The sequence below is a fragment of the Daphnia pulex genome, chromosome 2 (assembly GCF_021134715.1).
Source record: "Daphnia pulex isolate KAP4 chromosome 2, ASM2113471v1".
Classification (NCBI taxonomy): domain Eukaryota; kingdom Metazoa; phylum Arthropoda; class Branchiopoda; order Diplostraca; family Daphniidae; genus Daphnia; species Daphnia pulex.
This window is the reverse complement of record NC_060018.1, coordinates 4684903-4712444: the sequence shown is the minus strand read 5'-3', so window position 1 is coordinate 4712444 and position 27542 is coordinate 4684903. Positions and strand designations below refer to the sequence as shown.

The following is a 27542-nucleotide window of genomic DNA, read 5'->3' as shown; positions in this document are numbered from 1 at the left end:
CATTTTAAATCGGATAATAGCTGGCGCTAAGGCTAAGGGTTTCAAGCGATTTTTTTCCCTTGACCGTTTCATTGCTGTCGGGCCTATTACACATGATTTTGTATCTTTCATTATTGGCTCATATTTTGATCGATTATTAGCCAGCTTTTTCTCATTTAACTGTTGAAGTATTTTAAAAAACAAACGAAAAGTTTTAACGAAAACTTATTCGTCATAGTCTTCAGGAACGATTTAAAAAAATAACAGTATGACAAATGCGGACAAGACGAGTAAAAAAAATGTGGGGTAAAAAAAGTATTGGTTTCTTTGTTAAATGACGATGATTTATAAAACAAAATTTTTCCGAATACACAACATACAAATCAATTTCAAAATGTCTTCATAGCAATTACACAATGCGAAAGAAAGCGCGATAGAAATACAAGTCACCAAAAAGAATTACAAACATTAGCCGCATTAATATTGTTTCCCATAGTGTGAGTTAGCGCTAAAAAGATGTTACATCTACGAACTTTGTACCAAATAAACTAGATTGCACTTCAAGACACGTTATAAGGCAAAACAAGCACATACATATATGCTTCATAAGCGACACATTCATATCCAAAAATTCAAACTCGATCGCCTCACTTCGGAGAATGAGGGAAAAAGGGGGCCGTTGAACTTGCTGAACTGGTCGGTGTCAGAGACATTTCGATATCAGGAGGCAACATCACATGTATCTTTTGTTTTTCACGATCAGTGAGAAATGGCAAGGATGGAAGATGATTGGGCTTAAGTCCGTTTGCTTGATCTTTGCCGACCGAGTCACTATGCTGGATAATCGCTTGCGTTATTCTTGAACCAGGCTCAATAGTGTTTTTCTTGTGGGGTAAGGCGTATCGTAGTCGCTCCATGAAAAACGGATCATCATATTTCAGATATGTGTTCAAGGAAAGGTAAGTTTGAAGCTCTGTATCCATTTTGTCTCTCGGAGGAAGTTCTCCTTTTACGATAACAATAAGTCGCATGCGTTTATCCTTAAGCACCTGTTGATAAGCAGTTCGGAATTCCAGCTGGAAAAAGTAAAACAAAAAATCATATTACAAAGATAAATTCTGATATTTAAACAATTCTGGTGTGTTTACCTTTCCCCAAAAACTGTCCAAGAAATTTTCGGTCAAGATTACAACCGTTCTTTTAGAAGAAGCCACCGAGCGAACAATTTGATCAGGAATCCATTCACCTGCCAACCTGTAATATTTATAATTTTGCGTTTAACGCATTGGGTTATTAATAAAACATAATGAAAAATTTTATTTACCAATCGCGATGATGAAGACAAAGTTGGTAATTGGGCAAACCAACTGGAGGTCGCTCCAGTTGGGCCACAAGCTCATCGACAAATTTCTCGTCATTGTGAGAGAAGCTGATAAAAGCGTCATAAATTCGATCGTCATTTTCTTCTTCTTCTTGAACAACGCACCATAAGCAAAATTGGTGGTTGTAAAGCCAGGCACGTATTACTCGTCGAGAACGGTAAAATATCGTGCATATACAAAATACCAGCAAAGCTAAAACTGGCATCGCTACAGTCAAATATTTCGACACGGCATTCAGCGAAGGGCATAATTTTTCAACAGACAATTCAGAAATAAATAGTCCGTTATCACACCTCATCTGGTTGAAATCTTCCACGCGTTTCCATGAACCATATATGAATTTCAGTAGCGCCAGGTTTGTACAGTCGCATCTCCAAGGGTTTCCACTTAAACTGTAAGTTAAATTGCGCGTTCCATTCCACGCATCAATAACTCCATTAGGAATCGAATTGAAATTGTTATAAGTAAGGTCTAGTCGATTGAGACTAGGGAAACGGAGGAGTAGATTTGGAGCCCAATTGAGAGTATCAAACACTGAAGACTCCATTCCGTTTCTGCTCAAGTCTAGCGTGGTCACATCTGTGCAACAGTTTAACGAGTTTGGGTTCACTTGTCCGATATTAATCGAATTGGACGAAAGATTCATTTGAACCTTGTAGCCGGCAAGTTGGGGTAAGCGAGTAGGGATTTCCTTTAGGTTCTTGTGTTGACAGTTAAACAACACTGTTCTATCCACTGGTCGTAGGTAACATTCGCAGGGCCAATTATTTTCAGGGTGTGCAGGGCAATTGCAAAGAAACTGAGAAGGATTAACTTCAGTAGGCGCGATGCCGGAAAGTGAGGCTGGCTGCTCACAGGTTAGCTTGGGTGCGATTATCTTCCAAGAATGCCTTACGGCCGGCATTGATCGGTTCATGTACTGTGCCATAAAGTATGCACCACAATCGCATAACAGGGGATTATCATCAAGAAACACTATCTTTTTCGCGATAGGATCTTCAGTTTTTCCATCATCCGATCGTCCGTCAACTTCTTCGGCCGATTGGAAATATACTTGTGTGATTTGATTGTTACGAAGATCCAAAATAAAGTCTCGTGTCGGAGATAATCTTGATATGTCGGAGATGGCAAAACTTGTCATTTGATTGTGGCTCAAGATGAGGCGAGTCAACGATTTCATCAAACCCCAGTCGGAATATAGATCAGCGATTTGGTTTTCAGACAGATCGATTAATTCTAATTTTAAGTTGTACTGTAGCGGAGATTGTCTCCAGCCGTCGAGAGGACTGACAAGACCTTCATCGAATTTCAGGCGATTGCGTGCTAAATTAATAGTAGTTAATTCTTTCAAATATTCCATGGCTGCTGGTTGAATAACTTCAATTTGATTATCTTCAAGATATAGGCTTTTCAAGGCTCGAATGCCTCGGAAAACGTTGGCTTCAATTAGAACAAGGGTATTTCCATTGAGCTTGAGAGTACTCAAAAGTCCCAAGTTACTAAACATATTATCCTCGATGCTTGAAATCGAATTCCACGACAAATCCAAATCGGTCAAATTGGTAAGTCCAATGAACCAATCTGAATGCAATCCATTTAGCTTATTTCGTGACAGATTAAGTTTGGCAAGTTTGGTTAAATTTGAAAAAGCATGTTTGTTGAAAGACGACTGGTTGAAGGAACAATAACTCAAATCTAGGACTATCAAAGACTCTAGATTTTCGAAGACACCACGATGAACAGTAGAGAGCTTGGTGTTTAATTGTAAAGATATCTTTTCCAGCATTTTGTTATTACGGAATACTCCTTCTGGCAGTACTTCTAGCGAGTTATTTCGCAAAAAAAGTTCAATCAATTGTGTGTTGAACTGGAAAGCATCCTTGTCCAAACTTGTTAGCTTATTATTACTCAGATCTAGATATTTTAAATTTGCCAGGGATTGTAGAACATCAGAAGGAAGTATATCAAGTTGATTGTTTTGGAGGTTCAATTGAAACAAGTTTGGGAGATTACTGAAGGCACCGATTTCTAATTGTTTTATTACATTTGAGCCCAATTGTAGGGAAATTAGTTGAGGAATATTTTTGAATATTTTGCCACTTATTTTTTGAAGTTTGTTACTGTCTAGCCAAAGTGTCTTCAAGTTTAATTGATCATCGAATAAATCATCTGGAAAATTTTCAAGTTGATTGTTCTGTAAATTTAGAATTTCAAGTTGTGGCATGTTCCGAAATGAATCATGATGAAGAGTTTGAACAGGAGAGCATGAACGAAGTGCAATTCTCTGAATGAAGCTGAGATTCATATGCCTCCCTAAGAATGTGGACAAACTATCCTTTGGAAGCGGACAGAAATTGAATTTCAGAAATGAAATATTGCTAGTTGGAATTCCTTTAACATATTTGTAAACAGATTCTGTGAGAAGGTTTGTTTCATCACATGAACACTGAATTTCAAATGAACTGTCACCATTGTCTTTAAGAGCTTTATAATCTGCTGAAATAGAACCCTCACCAACTGAACATTGTAAGTTGAAATCGCCATTTGTCTTCGGAAAGCATTGACATTCAGGATTTTCACGTTGAGAACATTTCCAAAAACTTTCTGGATGCTGGTCGATAGCAGCACTTAGTTCTTGACTGACAACAATGGTTTGAAAGAGAACACAACACAACACAAAACGGTAGGACATTTCTAAACTGTTACATACTTTTTCTTTAAGAGTAAACGTATTTCATTAGTCAACACTCAACAGGCGATACGAGATTCATGACCTTGACGTTTACAATGTGACGTTCCCATTTCCCGATTCTACGAACTTTCTAACATAGCAACATCACAAAGTGAGCAAAGGCCTGAGTTGGCAAGGGGGGTTGCAGTCTATTGTGATCATTGTTCGCGCCTGCCACCTATATTCTAGATTGTTTAGATTCTATTTACCCAGCATGAATCACAATGAACGTGAACGAAGTTTCACGATGTTTTCAGCCATAGATGTCTCTCTCTGATATCCGTAGATTGTGACATTACGTGATACCCCGATCAAACAGGCCTTGCAATGTATTTCCTTTCGTATTATGAATTTATTGCACGTAAACAGAGCCGAGGGAAAGTTAAAATGTGGTTAAGCTTTCACAACTCAGAACGAAATGAAAAACATAATTTTTAGACAACATATTTGCTTGAAAAGACTTCTCCGTTGATAGAATGCCATACGTTATTAATGTTAAAACATAGTTTTCTCTAATTAAAACATGATTAAAAGTTCCGATTGTGATTCGAATTCTGAATGATTAATCCTTAGTTTGAAATTAAAAATAAACACCAATCCAATCTTCTCTTCAATTAAATTGCAGCTAATTATTTGAAGTGGTTAGTATTTAGTACGCGTAGATGCGGACTATTACATTAAATAAGAAATGCGTAAGGCAAGGCCAGAGCAATAGATCCCTGGTCGGTTCACGGCTGTGTTGGCTTCCCCATCTCGATTTTAGGGTAAACGTAAGCCGATTTGGAAACTTTAAAAAGCGCCTCTAGTGAGTGTGTCAGCTACAACGTCCAGCTACTTTTGAGAGCCTAGATGGCTCTTTTTAAAGTTTCCACTTCACAATTCTGACAGGCCCCGCCCTAAAACCCCCTGAAAATCGGCTTACGTTTACCCTAAAATCGAGATGGGGAAGCCAACACAGCCGTGAACCGACCAGGGATCTATTGCTCTGGTAAGGCCGTAATTCATTTTCGATCGCTGGCCCGCCTGGCCGTCCCGCACTCCGCAGACATTATTCACATGATGGCAATGTGGCAAAATTACAAATTGCCACTATCAGCCGGTTGAGGCGCTGTCTCATCAGAAGTTGTTCGCGTCCATGAAACAGAATAATCTTGTTTCTCCCGGCTCTTCTAACTCAATCATTAAAACTATTCAAGAACCTTGTGAAAAGTAATTTGAAGTTAAAACCATACAGAATGGCTACGGGAACTGTAGAATCTGCTGTGGCCGTTCGAGTAGAAGAAAATAGAGAAACTGAAAAATCTGTTGACAGAGAAAAGGTAGACTAACATTTTTTGCATTTTCTAATCTAAAATATGACTGAACTGAGTTTTCTTTGCAGACATGCCCATTGTTACTTCGTGTTTTCTGTGCCATGGGAAGACACCATAGTCTTGGTGATTATGCAAGAGGTAGTGTGCCAGCAAGTGAGCTTCAAATTTATACATGGTAAGGAAATCCCAAGAAAAAGTGATATTTACGGCTAAAGTTATGTGTAATCGTAGAATTCATGAAATTTTGCATTTTGCATTTATAGGATGGATGCCACTCTTCAAGAAATTACTGGATTGGTGAGAGAAGTTAATTATGAAGCCAGACGCCGTGGAACACGCTTTTCCTTTGCTCAGGTACATTCTAGTTCATACAGTACTTTAAAGTAAAGAGGAACTGCTGTGTTTGTTTGTTAGTTCATCATTATACATCATTCTTTTCTTCTGTCTGCTTAGGTATTCCCCGACCGAAGCACACTAAGCATGTCTCGACGTGAAATAGGTTCCACAATCTCAGGAGAACGCGGGCCAGATGATATGAAGACCCTCAAACAGTGCCGTTTTACCATTGGAGACTATATTGACATCGCCATCACTCCACCCAGCAGAAATATGAATAATCAAAGCAACAGGAGATTCAGGCCATACTAACTTTTTTTTTGTTTATCGACACGGCATTCTTGTTTTTTTTTTCCAGCAATTTTTCCAAGTCATTTTCATAATTGACAGTAAAAAATTTTCACATAGAAAATGTATTTCTCAGTTGCATTTTTTTATGGAAGGCTAAACGCTGCATAAGAATCCCGTATTAAGTAATTAAGGGTTAAGTCATCCGAATGTTCCAGAATTGTCGCAATCAGTTCCTCTTGCTCTTGATGAGAATCAGACGGAATTGGAATTTCTTTTTGTGCTCCCAGTTTACATGTAAATTTATGATAGAATTCTAGCATTTGACAATTCATAGAAATGCCATATTGAAAGGACAGCCTTAGTTGGTGATGTGCGTCTTTCAAATTTCCAATTTCATCGAATAATTGCGACAGTTTAAAACATAATTGGGATCTGATCACATCTTTCGTTCCACTCACAGCAAAGGTTATAGAATTCAGTTGCAAAATTGATCTAGAAAATAACGTTTGGTTTTTAATAGTTACGCTTTATATTCATGAACTAATTATAATACCTATTGATGAGCTGGATAGCTTTCTTGTATTGCTTGAAATGTGCGCAGATTTGAGCATGAAGGTACAAGGTAAACAAATCTTCTTCTAGGGATGAATCAATCGCATCCAAAGCTTTCTGGTAGCTATTTGACAAAACGAGCGCCAGGATACGCTCGTGTAAAACAATAGTTTCAGATGGAGAAACAAGCTTGAAAACTGAAGAAAAAGGTTCCGATTTAGGTTGGAAGTGAGTCTCAGATGACAGCTTTTCATATTCTTCTGCGGCTTCTTGATATCGCTAAGATTTTTCGTTGGTAAGTTTTTTTAAATTCAAGATAATATTATATCGTTACTTGGTTTTTCAGAAAAATTCGAGCCAATTGGTATCTCAAGACTGATACTTCAGGAAGGCTGAATAATTTCATCTGTCCAAGAAGAAATCCAGGAAGTTCAGTATGAATGGAACATTGAAAAACTGGGCTTTTTAGTAATGATTCCTCTGCTATTTTCAATGCTTCAATTTCGAAATTGGTTTGATCCAAAACCTAAAGTTAAATAATTAAAAACTAGTAAATTTTTAGTTGGTTGCAGATACAGGTTTGACATACTTTAAATTGAGTGGCAGCGTAAGCCATCACGATTGAACAGGCTTGCGTTTGGGCTAATTCTCCTGCTCCAGCAAAACTACAATTCAAACGACAATTACTTTATTAATTTTGCACATTGAAAATCAGTATCATCAAGTAGCATTACTTTAAATACTTTAATGCAATGACTGGTTTCTTTAGTAAAGCAAATTTTGCTGCGTTGATTAGACACCTAGCGAAGTATAGATAACTATTCCTTTCGTTGAAATATTCTTCAATCTTCTCATCACTTGAAGGATTAGCTAAGTGAAGACTTGCATACATTTTAAAAATTTCAAAAATTTCAGACATTTTTGTGTTTTGTGGACTTTTGACTGCAAGTGCTTCAGACCAAGACAAGTTGGTACAGTAAAACATGGAAAGAAAAAGTCTTGAAAAATCACAAATGATTGAACAGTAACTTCCAGTAGATTGTAGTGACATTTCAAGTGGAGAAAGCAGAAATATGTGAGTAGAGTTTACATCTGGTGATTCATTCTTTAGGCTGCATTCTAAAATATCTAGAACGCTCTTAACCAGTTCAACAAACCTTAGATCAAGTTTGATTAAACAAGTGAGTATACAGCAGTACAGTAGAAGTGAAAGCTCATCTGACTTGAGCTTTTTACACTGAAGTAATTGATGCACCAAGCCAATAAATTTGTCAACAATTGAGTGTTGTTCTTGATAGTAGAATATTTGATGGTTGCAAAGCACTTTTTCAAAAGCCCCATTTCCAATCTGGACTGCTTTGACACCATTTTCTTCACAACATTGATAATTCAGCAGTGAATAAATAGCATTGGTAGTGCAACATAAAGTCAAAAAGGTATACTCTTTTTCATGTGGAAGTGCTAACAGCTTAGCCTGCAATTGAAAAAGCTCCTCGGAAACAGTTTTTCTAAGCAAATCATCTCCTGGCACGAAAGATGTTTGAAATTTGGATACTAAAACATTATTCTCCACCACACATTTCTCAAATAGTGAGTGAGTTGGTAAATCAGACAAAATTGTTATACACTTTCGGTAGTGGCCTTCTTCGTAATGTTTCGAAATTATATCCATTCCGTAATAAAACTACTTCAACTAAGACTAACTATTGCAATTACAAATCACAAAGAGAAATTCAGACGACGATTGTGTATTTCAAAATTGTAAACAGGACAAAGTTGCCAGCTGCCAGTGATAGCGTTATGATTCTAGCTTTTTACAACGGTATTTTAGAATAATCATTACAGTCGAAAAAAGTTTCTTGTGTAAAGAAGTACTTATTCTTATATTAATTAGGAGCACTCAAGTGACCAAAAATTAACAGTGAAAAATGTTGAAATATTCAAAAGGTAATCGATTCTTAAAGAAAACTCGATTACAAAATAATACAACATTGCCAGTTCTCTCTTTATGTATTCCTGTCAGGGCGTGAATAGAGTTGGACGTTAGAAAAAACCAGACGTCAGTTGCCCATTGCCCGTCGACCGTTTACTTATTTGTTGACAAGTCTGTTCATTCTCGACGCCCACATTTACCTTCATTAAAATGTCCGACAGCGCCAACGGGAATAGCCAAGGAGACATCCCCGAAATCGAGCTCATCATCAAAGTGAGTAATGGTGTAAACTGATTGAATGACGCGAATCTCACTGTATAGTAACCAAGTCGCGTCCCAAATAATTTCGGCATTAGGCCAGCAAGCTTCACGCCCAAATCGTGCAAACATTCCGTGATATGTTCTTGGGTGGATTTGCCTGCTATGTTACTGTCACAACAGCAATTTGTCAGGATTGTCTCCCAAAATTGTTGTGAATTTCGTCAAACAAGGAAAGAAGTTGTTCCCAACATTTGATAAGTCTTATTGTGTGCTAAACCTAAAACTCTTCTCTGACGTACGTGTTTTTTCGTTTGTCGAAGATTAGGCGAGTATTCTCTTATCATCCTTTTGGTTGGTGCCATAACATTTCGAAATGTTAGTTGGGCGCGTACAATGTTGTGTAGTAAAAGACGGTTCGTTTCTTACAAATATTTGCTGTAGGATCGTAAGCAGGGCCTCGGTATTACCGATATAAAGCCAGGAATTTACAACTGGCTCTCGACCTCTAGTCAAACTAGGTTTCCGGTACCTACAGCATTTCCCCTTTCCACTCCCCTGTGCCCTAAAGTAACAACAACAACATAGAGCCTGACGATGCATTTTGATCAGTAATTTTTCTGCAGCTTGAAAATAGGAACATTTCGGTACTAGTAAAGAAAATTTTTTACACCTGCCATGTGATGAGGGCTGTATAGAAGTAAAAAATAAAAGGAAACGGGACGCTTTGTGGATTGCATTGACGTTGTGTGTGTGTGATGCTGACCTCATAGAGGATGGCCTATTTTTACATATTCTTGCTGCCGTGGGCGCTGTTTGTTATGCAGTTCAACCAACCCTCGCATAGGCTTGACTGTTTGCTCATAAAATCAAAGTTTTGTTTGCTATGACAGTGTGTTTAGGACGTTAAAAAAGTTCTTCTAAAATTCACAAACCAAATTATTATTTAGTTGTTGATTTGTGTGGTTCTCATAGCAACTAATACCTTTGTTATATCTAACAGGGGTTGATTGCACTTAGCGAGTTCCGTAGACCCTAGTTTTTATTTTTCTGACCGATAACATTTACTTGTCAGTGGCATGTCTTTCCCCTCATGTGTCCTCATTTAATGAGTCCTGCGCTAAGTTAACACAGTATTACTTCTGTAGCTGACGAATCCCTATAATCGTCGTTCGCCTACTGTATATATCTGAATTCCTAGCATAAAATGTGCACTCGTCATTGTGATTCAGTACAGAACAAGAATTCTCTTCGTGACATTGCGTGGGTCAACTTTTTTAGTTGGCCAATTGCAGTGCGTCATGTTATCCGGAAGTAGCAGTCAAAGTGGAGGCGAGGCGCTATTCGTGGAATTTCCCGGGGTAGATGTAAATAGGAAACAAATACTCAAATAGAAATGAGAAATGTACACAAATAAGTGTGATATTGAAAGGTCCTGATGACGTCAACTGTCATTTCACTATTCATAAAGCCGTCCTACTGTACTAAATTTGTTTATTTATGACACCATACAGGCCTCCACAATAGACGGTCGCCGCAAAGGAGCTTGCTTGTTTTGCCAGGAATATTTCATGGACTTGTATTTACTGGCAGAACTTAAAACTATCAGCTTAAAAGTAACAACGGTTGATATGCTGAAGCCCCCACCCGACTTCCGAACCAACTTTGAAGCCACACCACCACCAATCTTGATAGATAACGGACTTGCTGTCCTTGAGAATGAGAAGATTGAACGACACATCATGAAAAATGTTCCAGGCGGTCACAATCTCTTTGTTCAAGATAAAGACGTAGCTACCCGTATTGAAAACGTTTACAGCGTAAGGTTTTACCCCTAATGTTGAAATCGATACAAATCAAATCAAATTTTGTGTTAAATAGAAATTCAAGTTGATGTTGCTGAAGAAAGAGGAAGCGTCGAAGAACGCCCTTTTGTCTCAATTGAGTAAAATTGATGAGCATTTGGGTAAGCGGGGGAACCGGTTCCTAACAGGAGACACTCTTTGTTGCTTTGATTGTGAATTAATGCCTCGTTTGCAACATATTCGAGTAGCAGGTTAGTAGAACATTGCACTGCTTGAAAATTTTTTTTACTGCTTGATGACATTGTTTATCGTATTATTAGGAAAGTACTTTATGGAGTTTGATATTCCAACGGACTTGGCTAATTTGTGGCGCTACATGCATCACATGTATCATTTGGATGCGTTCACCCAGGTACGTGATTTTTAAAAGGTTTCTCAACATTTCGTAATTTTTCATGAAATTTCATTTATTAATTTAAATTTCAGTCTTGTCCTGCCGACCAGGATATCATCAACCACTACAAGCTGCAACAGGTATGCTCCAAAAGTCTGTTCAATTGCAACTGGCTTAAAATATTATTGATTTGTTTCCTAGGGAACGAAAATGAAGAAACATGAGGAATTGGAGACACCGACTTACACTACGTCGATCCCTGATAACATCCGGCCGTGATTCTGAAAATGACGCAAACGTTTATGTTAGGCGAAACTAAACGATGGAAACCCTAAAAAAAAGAGTAAAAAATATGTGTCTATAACTTAATCTCTTTCATGGGACAAGTTAGATATGTATACCAACCAGTGTTTTCAAAACTACCAGATTTCACACTCTTCATGTGCCTTTATTTTCCTTAATCTTTATTTTTTGGGCCTTAATGTAGTTCTTCAAAAATATTAGATAAAACTCCGCTGGGATCTTTAATTCCAAATACTTTTTTTTTCATATTTGTTTGGGTTCTTATTTATTTTCTTGTTTTTTTTTTCCGTTTCATTCCTTCTGTAAGGTTGTTCTTCTGCTGAAAAGTCTCCAAATGTGGTACATGATTGTGTAACAAAACATTACAATACGCACTAACAAAGTCACCAATGCCTTTATAAAAAAAAAATACCACTTTCGCTGCGCTGAAAAGGATAAAAGTGTTCAGTTTCGTTCTACGTGAGTTTGTTATTTTGTATTTTTTGGTTTACTTTTTTCCCAGTCTCTTTATTGAAATTGGGGCTAAAGCAACATGTTTTATGGCATTCTTTTATACCTGCCATTATATACGCCATTAAACAATTCAAGAAATTCTATTTTTAATATTAGCGTATCGTTTATACGGTTACCAAAATGGCCCTATAGATATTTTGTGGCGTCCCGTCCTTATTGTAATAAAAGGCGTTACCTACTTCAGCTCTCTGTCAATACAGCCCTTAATTCCTAAATTATTAAAAATTCCTTAGAGGTTCGAAACTTCTACTATGCAATTGCTGATTCAACTCTATACTTGGCATATGTTAATCTACTATGGGTGCTTAATCAGGTTATTTAAAGAAATTAATTTTAAAATGTAATTTGAATTCGTTAAATATTTGCGTCATCTGATTCCTGATTGCCTTGCTTGAGAGTGTAAAAGCACACTTTCTTGTTTGTTTATTAAGGTCGCGGCATTGTTTTTGTTTAGGGGGGCGGGTAGGTGAGTCGGATAAGGCGTCTCTTGGTGATCGGGGGGCACCGGAGACCTGAGTTCGACTCTCCTGGTGAGCATAGTTGCTCCCATACCCGGGCACTACCACTACACATACAATACAGATCTCTTCCTACACAGGGCACTAGTTAGTAAAAATCGTACACAATGATGGTACTTCCATCCCCCTCCTTGGGGCTCCTTCCACACAATACAACACTTACACTGCTCACGCCATCGAACAAAAAACCATAGCAATCTACTATCGCCGGTGCGTAAGGTCATCTAGATTAGAAGACCAGTCTGTGAATAAAGCAGACGGCACCAAAAAATACCAATACCAATACCAATTGTTTTTGTTTACATAAATTTACATAAATTCGAATGAATTTACACTAGCCTTCCACCTCAAATTAAATGTTCACTTTAGGCATTTTTATAAATAACATCCGTTGATGGTGCTGCACTCAAAGAACTTGTCTTGTTGAAAATGACGTCAATACTTGCCCTCTAGGCAAATTTAATTAAAGAAGGAAAAAAAAATGCAGACAATCAAGTGCCCTTCTCTTCCTGGACCTCGTGTTTAAAACGAAAGACTAAATAAACGGTACGTAGTTTTTTGTATTGAAATTCAATGCAATAATAGATGTAATTTCTTTTTATATTAACCTCCAAATAATCACGTAGCTTATTGGATGATTTGTAGCCTACTGACAACAGCGCTAACCACCATAATGCAAAATTAGTCGAGTTTCGAGTAGACAACGCTTTCGATAAAGTAAACAAAAAAAGTTGGCATTGTTAGCAGTCAAGAACTAAATAAAAGAAAGGAATCCAAATGAGAAAAAATCAGTTAACTTTTGTTTGCTTATTTTAGGTCCTTTACATCAAGTCATCAACCATGTCTCATCAAAAGGATGAAAACCTGGAGTATGATTACGCGCAACCAGTGCAAGATTCTGACAGTTATGTTTATTACTCACCAGAATCTGCCTTCAATCATCCCTATGCTGCTGAAGGAACCCAAACTAATTACTCACATTATGGAAGTTATCAAAGCCCATTTCAGAAAGTGGATCATCAATATTCAGTCCCACGAAACATGTATACAAGTGACTTTGAATCAGGACCAAAAGGATATTCAAGAACTTTCAGTGGCAATGATTTATTGGCTGATAATACAGCAGCATCTGGAAGATGTTTAAGAAGATTCAATTCTGATATACCCTCTTACTGTGACTTTGGAACTTACAACCCATTTCAAGGTAGCCCCCTAGAAATTGCCAACTTGAGCCTTCTAGAAACTCGACCCGTGTTGGAAGAGCAAGTTCAACATATTACTGAACCAACATACGAGTCTGAACTGCTGCAGGAAGAACCTGCTGAAGTAGTTCAAAGTAAACGCACTTATAAAGATGTTCTCACTTTCGCAACAAGAAGTGAAAGCCCTGGCAATGTGAGTGAAGAGCTGTCCAAGAAATCAAAAGTGGAAAATGAAATTCGCAAAGAAACTTATAAAGAAAAGTTATTGAGTCCAAAACAAGAAACACCATCCAGTTTTACTAAAGCAACACCACCCCCAGTGAAACCTGGTTTAAACAATCACAGAAGCCAAGTCAATACTAACCAGAAGAGACCATTGAAAATAAACAACAATTTGGCATCTGGAAATAATACGAAAGGCAATGCCAAAAGCCCGAGCGAGAAAAATTGGCATTCTGTGAATGAATCGGTACGCAGTGTCCGGTCTCAAACAGATCTAGGTGGAATTAAAAAAAAGAACCGACCGTCTTTGATTGATAGTCCTTCTTTTGAGCTACCACCATCGGACGATGAATCCGTTACTCCAGTGGAAGTTCGCACGAAAGATCTAAAGAAGAATGAAAGGATTAAAATCAAAGTAAAAGAAAAGGACAGTGAAAAAACTAATCGACGCCAAACCAAAAGAAACCCACCTCCCAGCACCAGTGCAACACTTGCGCGTGCCTATTTCCCTAAGGTGGGTTTCTATCAATAAGGATATTCCTCCTACATTTGGCATTGCCTTCATTCATAAAATTCACAAATTCTTCTTTTACTTTTAAAATTACAGCTTGCTCGTTTCTGTGGATGGTTCTTCTTGTGGTAATATCCGTATTTATTTATATCTTGTTTGAATTTGATGTTAATTGACACCTCTCTTTTCATCAGGTTGTACAACTTGTGCGCTGACGTTATTCAGATGAGTTGCAATTTGATTTGGGTGGGACTTCAGCAATGCCGCACGGTTTTGTGGGAGAAAAGTTTCTTGGTCACTGAATGGATATCATTTCAGACACGGACTTGCCGTCAATATGTTACAACTAATTGGTTGCCGTCCATTCGTGAATTTTTCCGATTTTTTCAACGCAAATCAGCTGACGAAGGAAGCAGCACATTAGGTGGTTTAAATGCCAATATCCCTTTACCTGCTACCGGAGAAGAAGCTATGCATCGTTTATTGGCTTGCAAAGGAAGAGATCCATACAGCATCCTGGGTAATTGGATGTAGACTTCACATTTAATTGACATTTTCGCTATAGATTTTATTTCTCAGGTGTTCGACGAGATTGCTCCGACGAAGAGATTCGACGTTACTACAAGCGACAAGCTGTTTTAGTTCACCCAGATAAAAATCGACAACGGGGAGCTGAAGAGGCCTTCAAAATCTTAGCGCATGCCTTTGAATTGGTTGGTCAGCCAGAGCGACGCAGCCACTACGACCAATTAGTACAAGAAGCAGACGAGATGGAATCTGCTTGGGCCGAGCTCAACGAGCTACTCTCACGGTTGCATGCCAAAATGGACGAGGCCGCAAACACGATTCGGTGCACCAATTGTGCCAAGCGTCACAGAAGAGTGAAAACTAATCGGCCTTGCTATGCTGCTCGATATTGTCAGGTACATGTAAAGTGCGAAAATAAAAAATTTCCTTTTTTCATTCATTTTGTTTTTTAATAGGATTGCAAAATTCATCATTCCGCCCGCGAAGGGGACCTATGGGCTGAATCACGATACATGGGCTTTCGTTCTAAATACTACGCTTGCATGGAAGGTGCCGTTTATGATATCACAGAATGGGCAAATTGTCAGGTATTTTACTTCGTTTGTTCTATGTCTTGATTGTTGATTAAATTAGTATTAGGTCTTGTCTAAATGGAATAAATTTTTTAAATTTAGGCTGGACATCTTCGTCATTTGCAATCTAATTCTCATCGCGTTCAGTACCGTATAGTTCCCGGCCAAGGGCAACCGAGCAGTGGAGGTGGCCGTAAATCAAGTTGATTCTAATAAACGCCTTATTGTCTTCAAAATTATGACATTGATCATTTTTGTTGTTGTTGATTTCTATTGCTAAAGTGTCCTATCGGGTGATTTGTAACTAATACCTTTGGTGCCTTTTTTTTTCAAACAATTTTGCTTTGTCTGGTATTTGGAAATTTTCTTTTGTCGTAGAATCTCGTAACGAGGTCCCCCCCCCCCTCCCCAATGATTTGTTCCTTCCTTCCCAGTTTAATACACATGGTAACTTATCTGTGTTGCCATCAGATTAAGCATGTGTTGAGAATTTGTACAGTTTAATAAGGAAAGTTTTTGTCGACAACCCGGTATCATACGATTCCTTTGCGTGGTAAAATAGTTATTCTTCTTTTTTTCCCTTTAAAATTAATATGATTAGTTTTTATTCGACTCGTTGCAGGATGCATTTCGAATCTGGAATCTGTCTTCTACCACACATTTGCTTTCCTGCCTTTAGAAACACAAATTATGAGGAAAAACAGTCATACTCATAACGCTAATCGTTTTAAGGATTTTCTTTATCGTTGGTAGTGTATTAACTGTTTCGGTTCAACTGCGCCGAGCACTAAGGTCTTGGCGAATTAATTTTATTGAATAGAAATCAATAGTCCTATCATCATTCTAATTATACTAACCTTTTTTTTTTATTTTTATTTTATTCTTTTCCATTGGTGATTCATAGATGGCATTGGAGGGGATGACTGTGCGATTTGATTTTGGGTTTTGGCCTTGTTTTGTATTTATCCTCTAATGACACGTAAGTGTTCGTCTGCTTCGATTTGATCTTGACTTGAATTCGATTGAGATACACATTGTTCTTTGATACATTTCCTTTCAGATAATTTGGAAAAGTGGCTTGAAACCTTTTTAAAGATGAGTGAGCTAAGCAGCTGGTTCAAAAATTTGCCTATTTTCACAAGGCATTGGTTCGGACTAACTATTGCGTTGTCACTAGTTGGCAGATTTGCCATTTTGAGTCCAAAATATCTTATCTTGGATTACCATTCTATATTTGAATCATTCCATGTAATATGTTGTAGTTGAATATTTTAGAAAACATCATTCTTATTCTTAAATTGATTGTTCAATAGATATGGAGACCAGCAACAGCATTATTTTATTATCCAATAACACCAAAAACAGGATTTCACTTTCTCATCAACTTGTATTTCTTGTATAACTATTCTCTTCAACTTGAAACTGGACTGTTCAATGGGCGACAAGCTGACTACTTTTTCATGTTGCTATTCAACTGGATTTGCTGTGTCATAATTGGACTCCTAGCTGATTTTCCTGTAAGTATTTGGTTTCCTGATTCCGACTACATGTTGCTTCCTAAAAGACCTCATAATAACTACAATAACAATAATTTTTTTCTAGTATTTGATGGATCCAATGGTACTGAGTGTACTGTATGTTTGGTGTCAGCTAAATAAGGACACAATTGTCAATTTCTGGTTTGGAACACAGTTCAAGGCAATGTATCTTCCTTGGGTCTTGCTTGGATTTAACTTGATCATTGCTGGAGGGTAAAGAAACTGCAAATAATGTAATTTGTGATATACTAAATTCTTTTACTACAATAGTGGAGTCATGGAACTTGTTGGAATTGTCGTGGGACATTTATACTTTTTCCTCACGATGCAGTATCCTCAAGAATTTGGTGGTCCTTTGCTCTTAACTACTCCGCAATTCCTGTAACACGCCATTTTATTTATTTAACTTTAGCAAATATGTTAAATACTTCGTCTTTCAGATACAAATATTTTCCGAATCAACGAAGCGGAGTACAAGGATTCGGCGCGGCACCTCAACCTAGGGCTGAGTTTAGAGCAGCTGCACAGGATGCAGGTCCTCGACGCTATGACTGGGGACGTGGAAATGTTTTGGGTGGCCAAAACTAGCCTCACAATGGCCAAAATTAAACCCCGATTCTAATGTTTTGATGTGTTTATGTTAAAGAAACGATTATCGTCCCTCCTCCCATCAATTTCTGGAAAATGTATCCCTTTAATCTTAAGAGAAATTTAAATTTACTAAATTTGTCTCACTCTTTTATTCATATGTATTATTTGTACGCATGATTCCCAGATGGCTGGAATTTTGCAAAGAAAAACCTCGATTCATAGATTTCGCGATTTTCTTGTCTCACATACACGAGATTTCTTTTAGGTTGTTTTGGGGTTCAGGGTCTATAGGTTCTGCAGGAGATTTTACGTCGGTGAGATCTGTTTTCGTTTTCACTTTGGTCATGTTGCTGAGTGTGTCAACCAAATCGATAATCACATCATCTTCGCTTTGTAAGCTGGACTTCAAAGTCGCTTTCAACTTATCCAGAATCGTGAGTTCATCAGACCAGTTTTCGTCAAAATTTGTGCGGTCAGGAGAATCACGGTAAAATTTAAGGCAAGCTTCCTAATTTAGCAAAATGTTAAATAAAGATTGGTTGTAATGTCATTAGAGAACTAGTAAAGTTTGCCTTACCAATTTAGGGACTACGTCATCTTTGACGGTGGCGTCATACACAACGTTGTATTGCATGGCCATAGGACGTCCAAGTTCAAGTGGTCGAGATTCGGTAGGAGGAGACACCCAGTAGCACGTCAAGTGAGTGGTCGACGTTGATTGGCTAGGTTCCGCGTGATGGAACGGTGCTGAATAAAAAAGTAAAGTGAACAGGTAATGATAACATATAATAGTAAGGAATATTTCATTACATGAAATCATCGCTACGCAAGGTCGGTAACCTTGATCACCAGTTCCTTTGAGTTTTAATTGATACTCGAGTTGTGAATCAATATCTTGCACAGTTGGAGTGGGCGGTGATAAAGGGTGGCTATGATACCATCCTACCAAGCAAAGTCCAGCACTCTCTATTGATTGAGCGATTTTGATTTCGGTAGCTTGGCCTCGTTTATCATCAGTCGTAACTCGATTTAAACAAGGGAACGCTTGTTTAATCGTGAGTGCTAAAATGAATCACACAAATTATTGTGGGTATGTGTTTTCTAAACATATCAGTTAGCACTCACTGTTCGTGTTAATGTCCCATTGGCCTGCTAAATATCCAACAACTTCTGAACGCGTTAGAGAGCAATGAACGTCCATTACAACAAGAGCAGTCGTGTTTAACGATATTAGAAAAGGTTGAAGTTTCCCTATATTTGCGAACGATATGGCTTCAACTAACAAATTTGGATCCCTGGTAACGAAACGACAATAAGAAATAGAAACTAGAAACAAACTCCAAACTTAAAATAATTGTTTTGTCTACTTACTCGATACTTGTCCTGTTTCCTAGCGTTTCGTGCTTTATAATTTGTCGATCACCGACAGTTTGTTTCATACTCATTTGAATTACTGGTTCAGGTTCCAGCAGTACAGGCTCATTAGTGGACAAATTACAATCATCAGGAGTCGAGTTGTCGCTAACCTGTTCTAAACGTCGTTTACGCATCCATTGGTTTTTATATACATCCAAAGGCCTGCCACAATATCGTACCTACATCATTTAAAAATCTGAACTAAATTTACTGAACTTGATAACGAGAATTTAAACATATTTTATGCTTACTGATGACCAACCACAACCATATTTCTGTTCGGGATTAACAATTTTTTTGCAGCGCAAGGCCCACGCCGAGGGTGAACTAAAGACTTCTTGAACTTCAGCAGAAAAAATTTTTCCATCTGCCAGTAAGTCCCCATTAAATTTTTGTCCCTAAATAAATTCACATAGGGAATAGAAGTTTTAAACTTGGAAGATAAGAAATCTAAAAGAAATATCGTATAATGTTTACCATGTACTCTAGTGACATAGCACCTTCTTTTGGTTGAAGGATGTTATCTTCAAGTAACATTTGCAATGTGACTCCTCTACCAGTAAATCCACCAGCAGTTTTGGACTTTTTCTCATTCAGTTCTTCATCTTCATTGCCATCCATGTTATCCTGTAATTTTTGTCATAAAATTGTTATTCATTGGAATTTTAATAGCACAAAGTATTATTAATTAATTACCTCTCCTTCCATTTCAGGATCTAATGTTGCATTGTGGGTTTCAGACATGTTACATTGCTCATTTGTGTGTTCAACACTAACTGATGTGATCTTTTGTTGTTCTTGAGGATCTGCTTGATCACTAATACTTGAGTCTTCTGATGCTTCAATCATGCTTATGCCCTGTATTAAGAACACAGCTTTAATATTGCTAAACAAAAGGTTTACAACTAAAAAGAATTAAATTTGAAAAATATTTGTTTATTTGAAGTAGATTAATTGAAAAAAGGACTATTAGAAGAACTAAAAAACACTTAACTAAAAATTCATATTTTAGAATTACGCGCCTTTTTTATTAATTGTTATTAAAAAAACGTCTGATTTACCTATTCCAGTACCATAATTACAATTACAACCACGTTATTTCGAACAATCTAGGCCAAATGACAGTAGTTAATACATTGCAACACTTAAATTTACCTGAATAAATAACTTGTTGACAATTTCGAAAGCAAATTGTCCAAGTGCGGTTTAATAATAAGATTGATAAAACTGACCGTTGAAATGTCAAAAAATGTCAAAACTGAAGCATCACGATTTGAATCAATTCATCGAATATCGTAGATTGATCGATACTTAGTGAAGGCGATACAGCGATACTCGAAACGGTTTGGTTAAAAAGAGGAAGGGGCAAAAAAAACTTTGTGTTACATTAAAACGTAAGCTCCGACGGCAATTTGGTGGAATTATTTTGACTTAAATTGATTTCCGTCCATGGGAATTCAAACTTGATTGTATATCTTCATAGATTTCATATGTTAACTCATTACTAGTCAACATGTTGGTACAAGAACCTGTCCAGGTTAGTAACATGTTAATCAATGATGTTTAGTGATCTAAAAATTGCATATATTTAGGGTGTACAATGAAGGGGGTTTCTTTGTATGCCAGTTTTTGGTTCATTTTCAATAATGGTTAAATTTTTCTAAAATGCAGGCGGCTATCTGGCATTGTCTTAATCACTACAACTATTGGAATGCTACTTTTCTTGCTGAGAAACTTCAGGATGAAAGTATTATGTGTATACTTAATTTGTAAAGGTTATTTTTCCATAAATCTTATGTTTCTTTCAGTTAATAATGAGGAAAGCTTGTATCTTCTGGCCACTTGCTACTATCGGTCAGGAAAAGCGAATCAAGCAAGAAGTTTACTGCAATCAAAAGGAACTCAGTCGCCACAATGTCAATATCTGTTAGCCAAATGTTGTTTAGATCTGAATAAGTATGTGGTTATTCTCATTGAAAATAATTAAAATCTAAAGAATGTGTTTTTTTTTAGGCTTGCTGAAGCAGAAGGAACATTGATGGGTGGAAATATTTTCAAACAAAAATCTTTGGATGATGTTGTGACTGAATTTGGAGATGCTGCTGCTTTTGCCCTAGTTTTGTTGGGTCAAGTTTACATGCAGACAGAACGAAAGTTCAAAGCTATAGAAGTACTCAACAGAGCTCTTAAGCTTAATCCATTCCTGTGGGCTGCTTTTGAGCTTCTTTGTCGGCTTGGTGAAAAACCAGATGCAGAAGATGTCTTTCAGTTAGAGGGATTGGATAATTTCTCTCATTGTCATGGAACAAACCCAATAGCTTCATTGATCACTGCTCAGATCAATCAATCACATGATGCAACCACTAAAGTACATCCTCATGAACCAATGTCTGTTGACCAAATCTCCACTCCTATACTTCAAGTCCCTGCAGCTGATGTTATAGTAAACACAAGGTAAACATGGCATATTATTTAAAACACAAATTATTTTGAGATTTAATCACCATTTCTTTACACAACTTGTGTATTTTACTATATTTCTAGCACTCCCCTACCATGTGTGCCTCTTATTCATCACAATATACCTAATTTGACACCAGATGATCAAATGATTCCCTCTATACCGTTGACGAGTACCATGGCTCCAACACGTTCCAGAGCACGGTCGTTCCGGCTTCGATCAGTCTTTAAAGCCGGTCAAGCGCTGTCTCCCATGTCCCCCAAGTATAATTTAAGTTTCCATTCACTTGATGACACTTTATTTAATTTACGTAATTTAGTTTTGGCATCATACCTTTGGATATGTCTTCAGCAAGCGATGCTTCTCAAAGTTCGATGGTCTATTTGTGTCCCTCGCTAGCCCCACCGGTCTCTGAAACAAAAGAAGCAAAGATAATGCCTAAACGGGTATGATTTTTTTCCTTTTAAACAAATAATATAGAGTGTTTCATAATCTCTCCAAATGCTTATGCTGTTTTTAGTTGGGTGGTCGTCGTGAAGCAGCTAGCACTGCTCCAAGCGCGCCTTCACGTATGGGAGTTTTCTGCCAATCCGGAAATACAGCTACACCGACATTGTCTTCACCCCCAGCCGCTAACGTGAGGAGAAGTACACGACTTTACAGGTTTCAGTAACATTTGTGTATATATAAATTCGTATATTATTAATTAACGTATTCTATTTTGATCACAGTTCGAACAATTCCGTTAAGGAGAATAACAAAAGTAGCTCTCGTTTTGTTGTGCCCAAGTTGCCACTGAAGCGTAGCAAATCCAAACTTACTAAAGGTGATACCCCGGAAAGCGGATTAGCACCTATTAGCGATTTTCCAGAGCTAGTAGGAAAAATGGATAGAGAGGATGAGAAACAAGCTACCCTACCTACTCATTTAACTTCGGTGCAGACTCCACCATCAAATTTGATTCAAGAGGCAGTCCAAATGCAAAAGCAGTCAGCTGAAGGACTTATGTCTCTTCTTCGGATTGTAGGCAAAGCATTTTCACACCTGACTTCATATGAGTCTCGTCAAGCGATTGACACAATAGAATGGCTCTCCGCACGCCACAAAAGATCAAGCTGGGTCCTCTCTCTTATGGCTAAAGCTTACTTTGAACTGGCAGACTACAAGCAAGCTACTAGGTTAGTTTTACTTTTATCTTGTGTAACAGTTTGACAGGAAATTGACAGATATTTTTTAATTATTAAGGTTGTTTCAAGAAGTGCGTGAAATGGAGCCATATCGCACTGATCTGATGGAGTATTATAGTACTGCTCTCTGGCATCTGCAGCAAGAAGTGTCACTCTCGGCATTAGCACAAGACATGCTGGAACAAGACAAAATGTCAGCTGCGACTTGGTGTTGTGCCGGAAATTGCTTGGATTTGCAGAAAGATCGCGAACAAGCTCTAAAGTTTTTCCAACGAGCAATCCAAGTTGATCCTAAATTTGCTTATGCATACACTCTTTTGGGTCATCAGTATCTTGCCCTCGAAGAAACGGAGAAAGCCATGGATTGCTTTAAAAATGCTGTGAGAGTTGATCCTATTCATTATAACGGATGGTAAACCTTCTTTAACAAAGCAGCATTAATTGATTTGTTCTAACTTTTTGTTTGTGAAAAGGTACGGTATGGGAATAATTTACTACAAACAAGAGCGCTATTCGATGGCAGAATTTTACTTCAAGAAGGCACTGGATATCAATAAAAACAGTCCAGTGCTAAAATGCCACGTCGCCATTGTGGAACATGCGCTTCAAAGGACCGATAAGGCACTTCAAATGCTCAATTCAGCACTTCTAGTAGAAGAACGCAATCCCCTCTGCAAATTTCACCGTGCTTCTATTTACTTCGCCTGTGATCGACTCGATGAAGCATTGGCAGAATTGCACGAGTTAAAAGAAATTGCTCCGCGAGAAGCTCTCGTTTATTACCTTATGGGAAATGTATGACCAAACTAACGTCTTTTTAGTCTTTTTGTCGTATTTCATGTTACTCTTTGCTTCTTAGGTTTATAAGAAAAGAAACGAAACACATTTGGCGCTAACTTACTTTAGTTGGGCAAATGATTTGGATCCAAAAGGAGCAAGTGGAGCAAGACGTCACATCAAAGAGGTAATTGACCCCACTTCCTGTCTGAGCCTTGTTCCAGTAAGTGGAGTGTCTCAAGAACCACTTCAAGCCTCTATCAGCAACGATCAAGGTAACAATTAAAAAAAAAATCACTGCAGTTTTTCTGTTTTCAATGTTATCACAATTTTTACGCAGATGAGGGAAGCACCGTGGAAGGAGGCAATCACTCAGGAGCTAGTAACAATTTATCCAACGAGTCTCTGGAAATGCCCCCTTTGCCCACGATGGACAGCGGTGATGGTGATAATTTCTAATACAATTGAGTAGCTAGTTCTAATATGTTGATTTGTTTACTAGCATGTAAGCGTCAAATTGTCGAGCAGTGAAGTTCTAACAGAATTTAAGATTTTTTTTATTGCGGATTACAAGCTTGAACGAATAATATAGTTTAGAATCGCGATTGAAATTGTCTAATGGCCATTCAATGTAATATGAGCCTAACTTTGTTTTCCGCGTGAACACGGTACATTGGTTCAGAAACATGGATTCGATTCGAGCGGGTCACTTGCCAGCTTTGTTAAGTGTTTGACGTATTCAGTGTTTTTTTTCTTCTTTTTCTTATGCATACTCTCTTGGGATAAATAGTCTGAGCTTGCTCTAAGAAGTTAAATTGTTTCGGCTCGCCCAGCTTTAGGTTCTGTTACAAATAAGTTTGGAATCTTATTCGTTTTTCTCGCGCTTCTTTTTTCTGAACTCGTGTGCACGAACAAAATTATGGATACCACTATGTAAATTTGGAAACATTATTTAGCTCGAAATATAAAAGACGTTGTTCCAACTTCAACCATAACATTTATTGCTTTACAGCTTTAGGCGTTTTATTTCATCAGCACGAAAATCGGTCCTGAAACAGACAACACAGTTTATTTTAATTTCCCTTAGCTTGTCAATCACGTAAGTTACCTGAGCATCAAAATCTGTCGTACTTCTTGCGGTGTTAGTCTCCATGTTATTGAGCCGGCATTGGGGCCCCAATATTCAGCTAATTCTGTCAAATTCTCCAAGTTTAACAGGGTGACTATTTGCGTTAGTCGGGTGAGTCGATCGCGAATGGTCCATGTTGTTGCTGTGCTTAAGTAAGTTACTAATGCTCTTACTTCCTTGTCTAGCTGTAAGGCGCCTAACTAAAAGTTTGATTAAAACAGAAGCACCTTCAATAAGGCTTACAGAGTACATAAGTACGATAGTTTGTTTTAGCTTGAGTAGAACAAGTAAGATATTTACTTGCTTGTCTTTGCGTAGTGTAACTTACCCTGTTAAAATTGGTTTTCAAAATAACCTTCTCAAATTGTTGAGCCACTTGTGACGTAAGAGTTCCGATTAATGTTTGATAATTGTTCATGGTTAACGAATCCTTGAACCCACTCATGAATCCGTCTAAATGGAGATTGAGCTCTTGGATAAACGGATCCTGGGCTTCATAGCAGCTGAATTCCTCCTACTCGTATCAGCCATCCATTTAAAGTAAAATTAAAATTAAAACGAACTAAAAGTACTTTACCTCATCAATTACGTGGTTGACTGAAAGAAGCTGATCAACCCATGGTTTTATGCGTGGTTTAATAGCCGACGACTTCAGCTGCTCGTGACCAAAATCTAGTAACTGACGGAATTTGCTGATCGTTGATTTAAATCCAGTAAGACAGGACTTAATTTTTTCTTGATCACGATTTGTCATCGTACTTCCAAGATTTACTTGAATTTCCTGCGAAACATTTTTATCCAGTGTTTCAATGTACTCTATACTCGTCTCGATGTTATTGAGTGCTGTCTAAATAAAAGTAAAGAAATAAGAAACAGCATTCATATTACGCAGTACGAGTGATTAAGCCATTACCAAGAAATTAGCTTTAGTTTTTTCCGTATCAGATGATTGCAGTCTAATTGATCCTTGTTGGAGTGAGCTCTGTATGGCATTGTAAGCCTGTGTTAGATCCAAATAGCCAGATGGAAATCCCTGCTTACACTGCTGTTGAAATACCAAAGCATAGTCCTCTTCCAAAAGAGTGCAGGCATTATTAATAACAGCACAAATGCTGTCTACACTGCAGCTAGTGAGACTCCGCCTAAAACTCGATTGTGATTATGGTGAAAAAATGTACTTTACACTAAAAAATCTAATACCTAATGGATTTCTTGACTAAAAAGAAGACATCGTCTACTACACTAGACGTTAAAGAGCCTTCAACAGCAGTATCCATTGCAACGGCTTTTGAGACACTCTCTGAAAGAAAATACCGCTCCAACATAATGTAGTGGCCAAGAAGCTCTTGCACTGCACGATTAATCCCAATTTTACTTTGCAGAAGTTTTTCAAATTCATTCATTCGTAACTGTCGAGAATTTTCGTCAGGAATTCCAACTTCGAGATCACTCTATAGAAAGAAAAATGTGCAGATAAGCTACTACATTCAAGAACGCGAAAACAAAAAATCAAATACCGCTATTCTTCGGCGTAAAAAACGTAGGTAAAGCTCTGTTCGAGAACTGAGCAGAGTAAGTTCGGCGAGAACGGCATCCAATATCCGTGGATCACATTTCTCATGTAATACTTTTCCTCTATAAAAAAAAGAGAGTATTGAGTCACTAATTTAGTTAAATTTTGTAACTCATCAATAAGCAAGGTCACTACCCAGTCGATAATACTTCTGATACAAGACGGATTTGCTTGTCAAGCTGTCGAGAACGACGAAATTCTGTCAATATCTGGCCCGCTTGTTTGTCGCACTCCGGTTGTAAGTGTTCTACTACTTGAAGAAGACGTCCAGGACCTACGAAGTTTATGACATCAATACGAAGTTCTCATACAATTACATCAAACAGGGTTCCGCAAGTATTTTACATATAGAATTTTTATACCATAATAAGTTTCCACTAAAGGCTGGTGAATTTCAACAATACGGGCGACACTTTCCAACAGAACAGTTAGAGTGTCGGCAAAATAAACATTTGCTCTGATATTGTTGGAATCTCCGTCAGTTGGCCTCAGAGTTTTAGGCGTCTTATCTCTCAACTAGAAAATAAATGTGTTTAATACTCACTGGAAGAATCAGTAATTCGATCTTACCTGTCCAGCAAGATAATTTCCAAACTTTGAAATTCCTTCTTCATGCATATTAAGAAGTGGAAATATCTTAAAAAATCTCTCAACAGATGCAGCATCAGCATCTCTTACAGCTTCATCAAACTTTTGTTGAAGGACTCTGCAAAGCTGAGCTTGGGCTTCATGTAGCAGCACTAAAGAACTATCCACAGTTGGACCTGTTAAAATAATATATCACAAGTAAGCACCAAATCACAACAATAGCTACGGCATTCTTTTCTGTACCCTGAGCAACATCTCCAGCTGTTAACTTGAGAGTAGTTTCATCAATGGATAAAAATCTGTGTACATGAGCAGCAGCTTTTTCAAAGTCTTCACTTTTCATGGCTGATATCACACCTTCCCGACAAAGCTGCAAGTCTAGCAGATCATTCACTCTCTGTTGGCATTCAGAAACTCTCCCCTGTTAAGAGAAATCACTCAGCTGTGTAAATAATACAGTTTTGGAAGCATTCATTTTAAAATTACCTTGGCAATGTCAAGTTCTCTCACTTTGGCACTCACATTTTCTGCAAGAGTGCAAGTAAAATGAATCATTTCTGACAAGTGCTTTGCATCACTTTTAACAGTATTCAAGCGTGGAACCAGTAAGGATACATTTCTAAGTTTAGCTTCAATTTGACATTGCTGACTCAACAGTAAATCTAGCTTCTCTGTAACTTTAACCTAAGGAGACATGAGTGTGATTAATTTACAATGAAACTGCAGAATACTCTTTGCTGAGAAAATACCTCTTCCAAACTCAATCTTTTATACTCTTCTTGAATCTCAGACAGAGAGTTCATCGTTCACAATATTTCTTGACGACAGTTTAATTCTATAGTGTCCACGTCGACTTTGTTTGTTGTTTCTCATCGGAACGCCATCTATCCTTAAATTTTAACACTACATCTACATGTACACCACGAGTCCACGAGGTAG

General features: G+C 37.7%; 9 protein-coding genes across 13 annotated transcripts; 5 read left to right on the top strand and 4 right to left on the bottom strand.

The window, feature by feature from the left end:
• Positions 1-347: 347 nt before the first annotated feature.
• On the bottom strand, positions 348-4274 carry LOC124210505 (protein toll-like). Its single transcript, XM_046608608.1, has 3 exons — positions 1304-4274; positions 1128-1233; positions 348-1055 (listed from the first exon to the last, which is right to left on the bottom strand). Exons 1-3 carry the CDS (start codon positions 4051-4053, stop codon positions 627-629), a joined length of 3285 nt encoding a protein of 1094 aa, XP_046464564.1. The 5' UTR covers positions 4054-4274; the 3' UTR covers positions 348-626.
• Positions 4275-5185: 911 nt separating this feature from the next.
• On the top strand, positions 5186-6153 carry LOC124210516 (histone deacetylase complex subunit SAP18-like). Its single transcript, XM_046608631.1, has 4 exons — positions 5186-5411; positions 5474-5580; positions 5669-5759; positions 5859-6153. The coding sequence occupies exons 1-4, from the start codon at positions 5328-5330 to the stop codon at positions 6051-6053; spliced, it is 477 nt and encodes a 158-aa protein (XP_046464587.1). The 5' UTR covers positions 5186-5327; the 3' UTR covers positions 6054-6153.
• LOC124210509 lies at positions 6136-8460 on the bottom strand. Its single transcript, XM_046608617.1, has 5 exons — positions 7319-8460; positions 7174-7249; positions 6919-7110; positions 6586-6863; positions 6136-6524 (listed from the first exon to the last, which is right to left on the bottom strand). Exons 1-5 carry the CDS (start codon positions 8254-8256, stop codon positions 6176-6178), a joined length of 1833 nt encoding a protein of 610 aa, XP_046464573.1. The 5' UTR covers positions 8257-8460; the 3' UTR covers positions 6136-6175.
• Positions 8461-8597: 137 nt separating this feature from the next.
• LOC124210515 (chloride intracellular channel exc-4-like) lies at positions 8598-11735 on the top strand. Its single transcript, XM_046608630.1, has 6 exons — positions 8598-8790; positions 10290-10595; positions 10657-10831; positions 10901-10992; positions 11067-11114; positions 11176-11735. The coding sequence occupies exons 1-6, from the start codon at positions 8728-8730 to the stop codon at positions 11251-11253; spliced, it is 762 nt and encodes a 253-aa protein (XP_046464586.1). The 5' UTR covers positions 8598-8727; the 3' UTR covers positions 11254-11735.
• Positions 11736-12455: 720 nt separating this feature from the next.
• On the top strand, positions 12456-15819 carry LOC124210508 (dnaJ homolog dnj-5-like). 2 transcript variants are annotated; one of them, XM_046608615.1, is made up of 7 exons: positions 12456-12854; positions 13125-14246; positions 14340-14371; positions 14438-14763; positions 14823-15166; positions 15227-15358; positions 15446-15819. In XM_046608615.1, the coding sequence occupies exons 2-7, from the start codon at positions 13149-13151 to the stop codon at positions 15548-15550; spliced, it is 2037 nt and encodes a 678-aa protein (XP_046464571.1). In that variant the 5' UTR covers positions 12456-12854; positions 13125-13148; the 3' UTR covers positions 15551-15819. The 2 variants fall into 2 exon arrangements, with proteins under 2 accessions (XP_046464571.1, XP_046464572.1); XM_046608616.1 differs by lacking the exon at positions 12456-12854 and adding an exon at positions 12940-13025.
• Positions 15820-16322: 503 nt separating this feature from the next.
• On the top strand, positions 16323-17610 carry LOC124210514 (derlin-1-like). Its single transcript, XM_046608629.1, has 5 exons — positions 16323-16591; positions 16657-16860; positions 16946-17094; positions 17152-17262; positions 17322-17610. Exons 1-5 carry the CDS (start codon positions 16439-16441, stop codon positions 17467-17469), a joined length of 765 nt encoding a protein of 254 aa, XP_046464585.1. The 5' UTR covers positions 16323-16438; the 3' UTR covers positions 17470-17610.
• A 2-nt stretch (positions 17611-17612) lies between these two features.
• LOC124210511 (MPN domain-containing protein-like) lies at positions 17613-20182 on the bottom strand. Of its 4 annotated transcripts, none has more exons than XM_046608623.1 (9): positions 20044-20180; positions 19585-19746; positions 19366-19515; positions 19140-19286; positions 18844-19067; positions 18598-18767; positions 18283-18534; positions 18050-18219; positions 17613-17980 (listed from the first exon to the last, which is right to left on the bottom strand). In XM_046608623.1, exons 2-9 carry the CDS (start codon positions 19735-19737, stop codon positions 17714-17716), a joined length of 1533 nt encoding a protein of 510 aa, XP_046464579.1. In that variant the 5' UTR covers positions 19738-19746; positions 20044-20180; the 3' UTR covers positions 17613-17713. The 4 variants fall into 4 exon arrangements, with proteins under 4 accessions (XP_046464579.1, XP_046464580.1, XP_046464577.1 ...); XM_046608624.1 differs by having other exon boundaries at positions 19950-20148; XM_046608621.1 differs by having other exon boundaries at positions 18050-18534; positions 20044-20182.
• A 20-nt stretch (positions 20183-20202) lies between these two features.
• On the top strand, positions 20203-24302 carry LOC124210504 (cell division cycle protein 27 homolog). The gene is made up of 12 exons (XM_046608607.1): positions 20203-20425; positions 20560-20635; positions 20697-20844; positions 20902-21342; positions 21433-21612; positions 21669-21795; positions 21870-22012; positions 22081-22527; positions 22595-22948; positions 23010-23331; positions 23396-23588; positions 23654-24302. Exons 1-12 carry the CDS (start codon positions 20402-20404, stop codon positions 23770-23772), a joined length of 2574 nt encoding a protein of 857 aa, XP_046464563.1. The 5' UTR covers positions 20203-20401; the 3' UTR covers positions 23773-24302.
• On the bottom strand, positions 24291-27489 carry LOC124210507 (conserved oligomeric Golgi complex subunit 4-like). The gene is made up of 13 exons (XM_046608614.1): positions 27353-27489; positions 27090-27287; positions 26847-27024; positions 26586-26779; positions 26378-26531; positions 26151-26289; positions 25960-26077; positions 25643-25893; positions 25356-25584; positions 25020-25289; positions 24771-24956; positions 24422-24642; positions 24291-24362 (listed from the first exon to the last, which is right to left on the bottom strand). The coding sequence occupies exons 1-13, from the start codon at positions 27404-27406 to the stop codon at positions 24320-24322; spliced, it is 2235 nt and encodes a 744-aa protein (XP_046464570.1). The 5' UTR covers positions 27407-27489; the 3' UTR covers positions 24291-24319.
• Positions 27490-27542: the final 53 nt, after the last annotated feature.

What these genes read in the sequence shown, in the direction of transcription:
- LOC124210507 (XM_046608614.1), bottom strand. Translation starts at nt 27,406, where the DNA reads ATGAACTCTCTGTCTGAGATTCAAGAAGAGTATAAAAGATTGAGTTTG. An exon ending in GAGAACTTGACATTGCCAAG is followed by an intron (nt 27,025 to 27,089) that starts GTAATTTTAAAA and finishes TTCTCTTAACAG; the next exon opens with GGGAGAGTTTCTGAATGCCA. An exon ending in TCAGAAGTATTATCGACTGG is followed by an intron (nt 26,078 to 26,150) that starts GTAGTGACCTTG and finishes TTTTTTTTATAG; the next exon opens with AGGAAAAGTATTACATGAGA.
- LOC124210504 (XM_046608607.1), top strand. Translation starts at nt 20,402, where the DNA reads ATGTTGGTACAAGAACCTGTCCAG. An exon ending in TGGTACAAGAACCTGTCCAG is followed by an intron (nt 20,426 to 20,559) that starts GTTAGTAACATG and finishes TCTAAAATGCAG; the next exon opens with GCGGCTATCTGGCATTGTCT. An exon ending in TGAGAAACTTCAGGATGAAA is followed by an intron (nt 20,636 to 20,696) that starts GTATTATGTGTA and finishes TGTTTCTTTCAG; the next exon opens with TTAATAATGAGGAAAGCTTG.
- LOC124210511 (XM_046608621.1), bottom strand. Translation starts at nt 19,737, where the DNA reads ATGATTGAAGCATCAGAAGACTCAAGTATTAGTGATCAAGCAGATCCT. An exon ending in GGAAACAGGACAAGTATCGA is followed by an intron (nt 18,768 to 18,843) that starts GTAAGTAGACAA and finishes TTTCGTTACCAG; the next exon opens with GGATCCAAATTTGTTAGTTG. An exon ending in ATGGGACATTAACACGAACA is followed by an intron (nt 18,535 to 18,597) that starts GTGAGTGCTAAC and finishes GATTCATTTTAG; the next exon opens with CACTCACGATTAAACAAGCG.
- LOC124210516 (XM_046608631.1), top strand. Translation starts at nt 5,328, where the DNA reads ATGGCTACGGGAACTGTAGAATCTGCTGTGGCCGTTCGAGTAGAAGAA. An exon ending in AATCTGTTGACAGAGAAAAG is followed by an intron (nt 5,412 to 5,473) that starts GTAGACTAACAT and finishes TTTTCTTTGCAG; the next exon opens with ACATGCCCATTGTTACTTCG. An exon ending in CACGCTTTTCCTTTGCTCAG is followed by an intron (nt 5,760 to 5,858) that starts GTACATTCTAGT and finishes CTGTCTGCTTAG; the next exon opens with GTATTCCCCGACCGAAGCAC.
- LOC124210505 (XM_046608608.1), bottom strand. Translation starts at nt 4,053, where the DNA reads ATGTCCTACCGTTTTGTGTTGTGTTGTGTTCTCTTTCAAACCATTGTT. An exon ending in TGTCTTCATCATCGCGATTG is followed by an intron (nt 1,234 to 1,303) that starts GTAAATAAAATT and finishes TAAATATTACAG; the next exon opens with GTTGGCAGGTGAATGGATTC. An exon ending in TGGACAGTTTTTGGGGAAAG is followed by an intron (nt 1,056 to 1,127) that starts GTAAACACACCA and finishes TACTTTTTCCAG; the next exon opens with CTGGAATTCCGAACTGCTTA.
- LOC124210515 (XM_046608630.1), top strand. Translation starts at nt 8,728, where the DNA reads ATGTCCGACAGCGCCAACGGGAATAGCCAAGGAGACATCCCCGAAATC. An exon ending in AAATCGAGCTCATCATCAAA is followed by an intron (nt 8,791 to 10,289) that starts GTGAGTAATGGT and finishes GACACCATACAG; the next exon opens with GCCTCCACAATAGACGGTCG. An exon ending in ACCACTACAAGCTGCAACAG is followed by an intron (nt 11,115 to 11,175) that starts GTATGCTCCAAA and finishes TTTGTTTCCTAG; the next exon opens with GGAACGAAAATGAAGAAACA.
- LOC124210514 (XM_046608629.1), top strand. Translation starts at nt 16,439, where the DNA reads ATGAGTGAGCTAAGCAGCTGGTTCAAAAATTTGCCTATTTTCACAAGG. An exon ending in AACTTGATCATTGCTGGAGG is followed by an intron (nt 17,095 to 17,151) that starts GTAAAGAAACTG and finishes TTACTACAATAG; the next exon opens with TGGAGTCATGGAACTTGTTG. An exon ending in TTAACTACTCCGCAATTCCT is followed by an intron (nt 17,263 to 17,321) that starts GTAACACGCCAT and finishes TTCGTCTTTCAG; the next exon opens with ATACAAATATTTTCCGAATC.
- LOC124210509 (XM_046608617.1), bottom strand. Translation starts at nt 8,256, where the DNA reads ATGGATATAATTTCGAAACATTACGAAGAAGGCCACTACCGAAAGTGT. An exon ending in ACGCTGCCACTCAATTTAAA is followed by an intron (nt 7,111 to 7,173) that starts GTATGTCAAACC and finishes ATTTAACTTTAG; the next exon opens with GTTTTGGATCAAACCAATTT. An exon ending in GAATTTTTCTGAAAAACCAA is followed by an intron (nt 6,864 to 6,918) that starts GTAACGATATAA and finishes GAAAAATCTTAG; the next exon opens with CGATATCAAGAAGCCGCAGA.
- LOC124210508 (XM_046608615.1), top strand. Translation starts at nt 13,149, where the DNA reads ATGTCTCATCAAAAGGATGAAAACCTGGAGTATGATTACGCGCAACCA. An exon ending in TGTGGATGGTTCTTCTTGTG is followed by an intron (nt 14,372 to 14,437) that starts GTAATATCCGTA and finishes TCTTTTCATCAG; the next exon opens with GTTGTACAACTTGTGCGCTG. An exon ending in CAGAATGGGCAAATTGTCAG is followed by an intron (nt 15,359 to 15,445) that starts GTATTTTACTTC and finishes TTTTAAATTTAG; the next exon opens with GCTGGACATCTTCGTCATTT.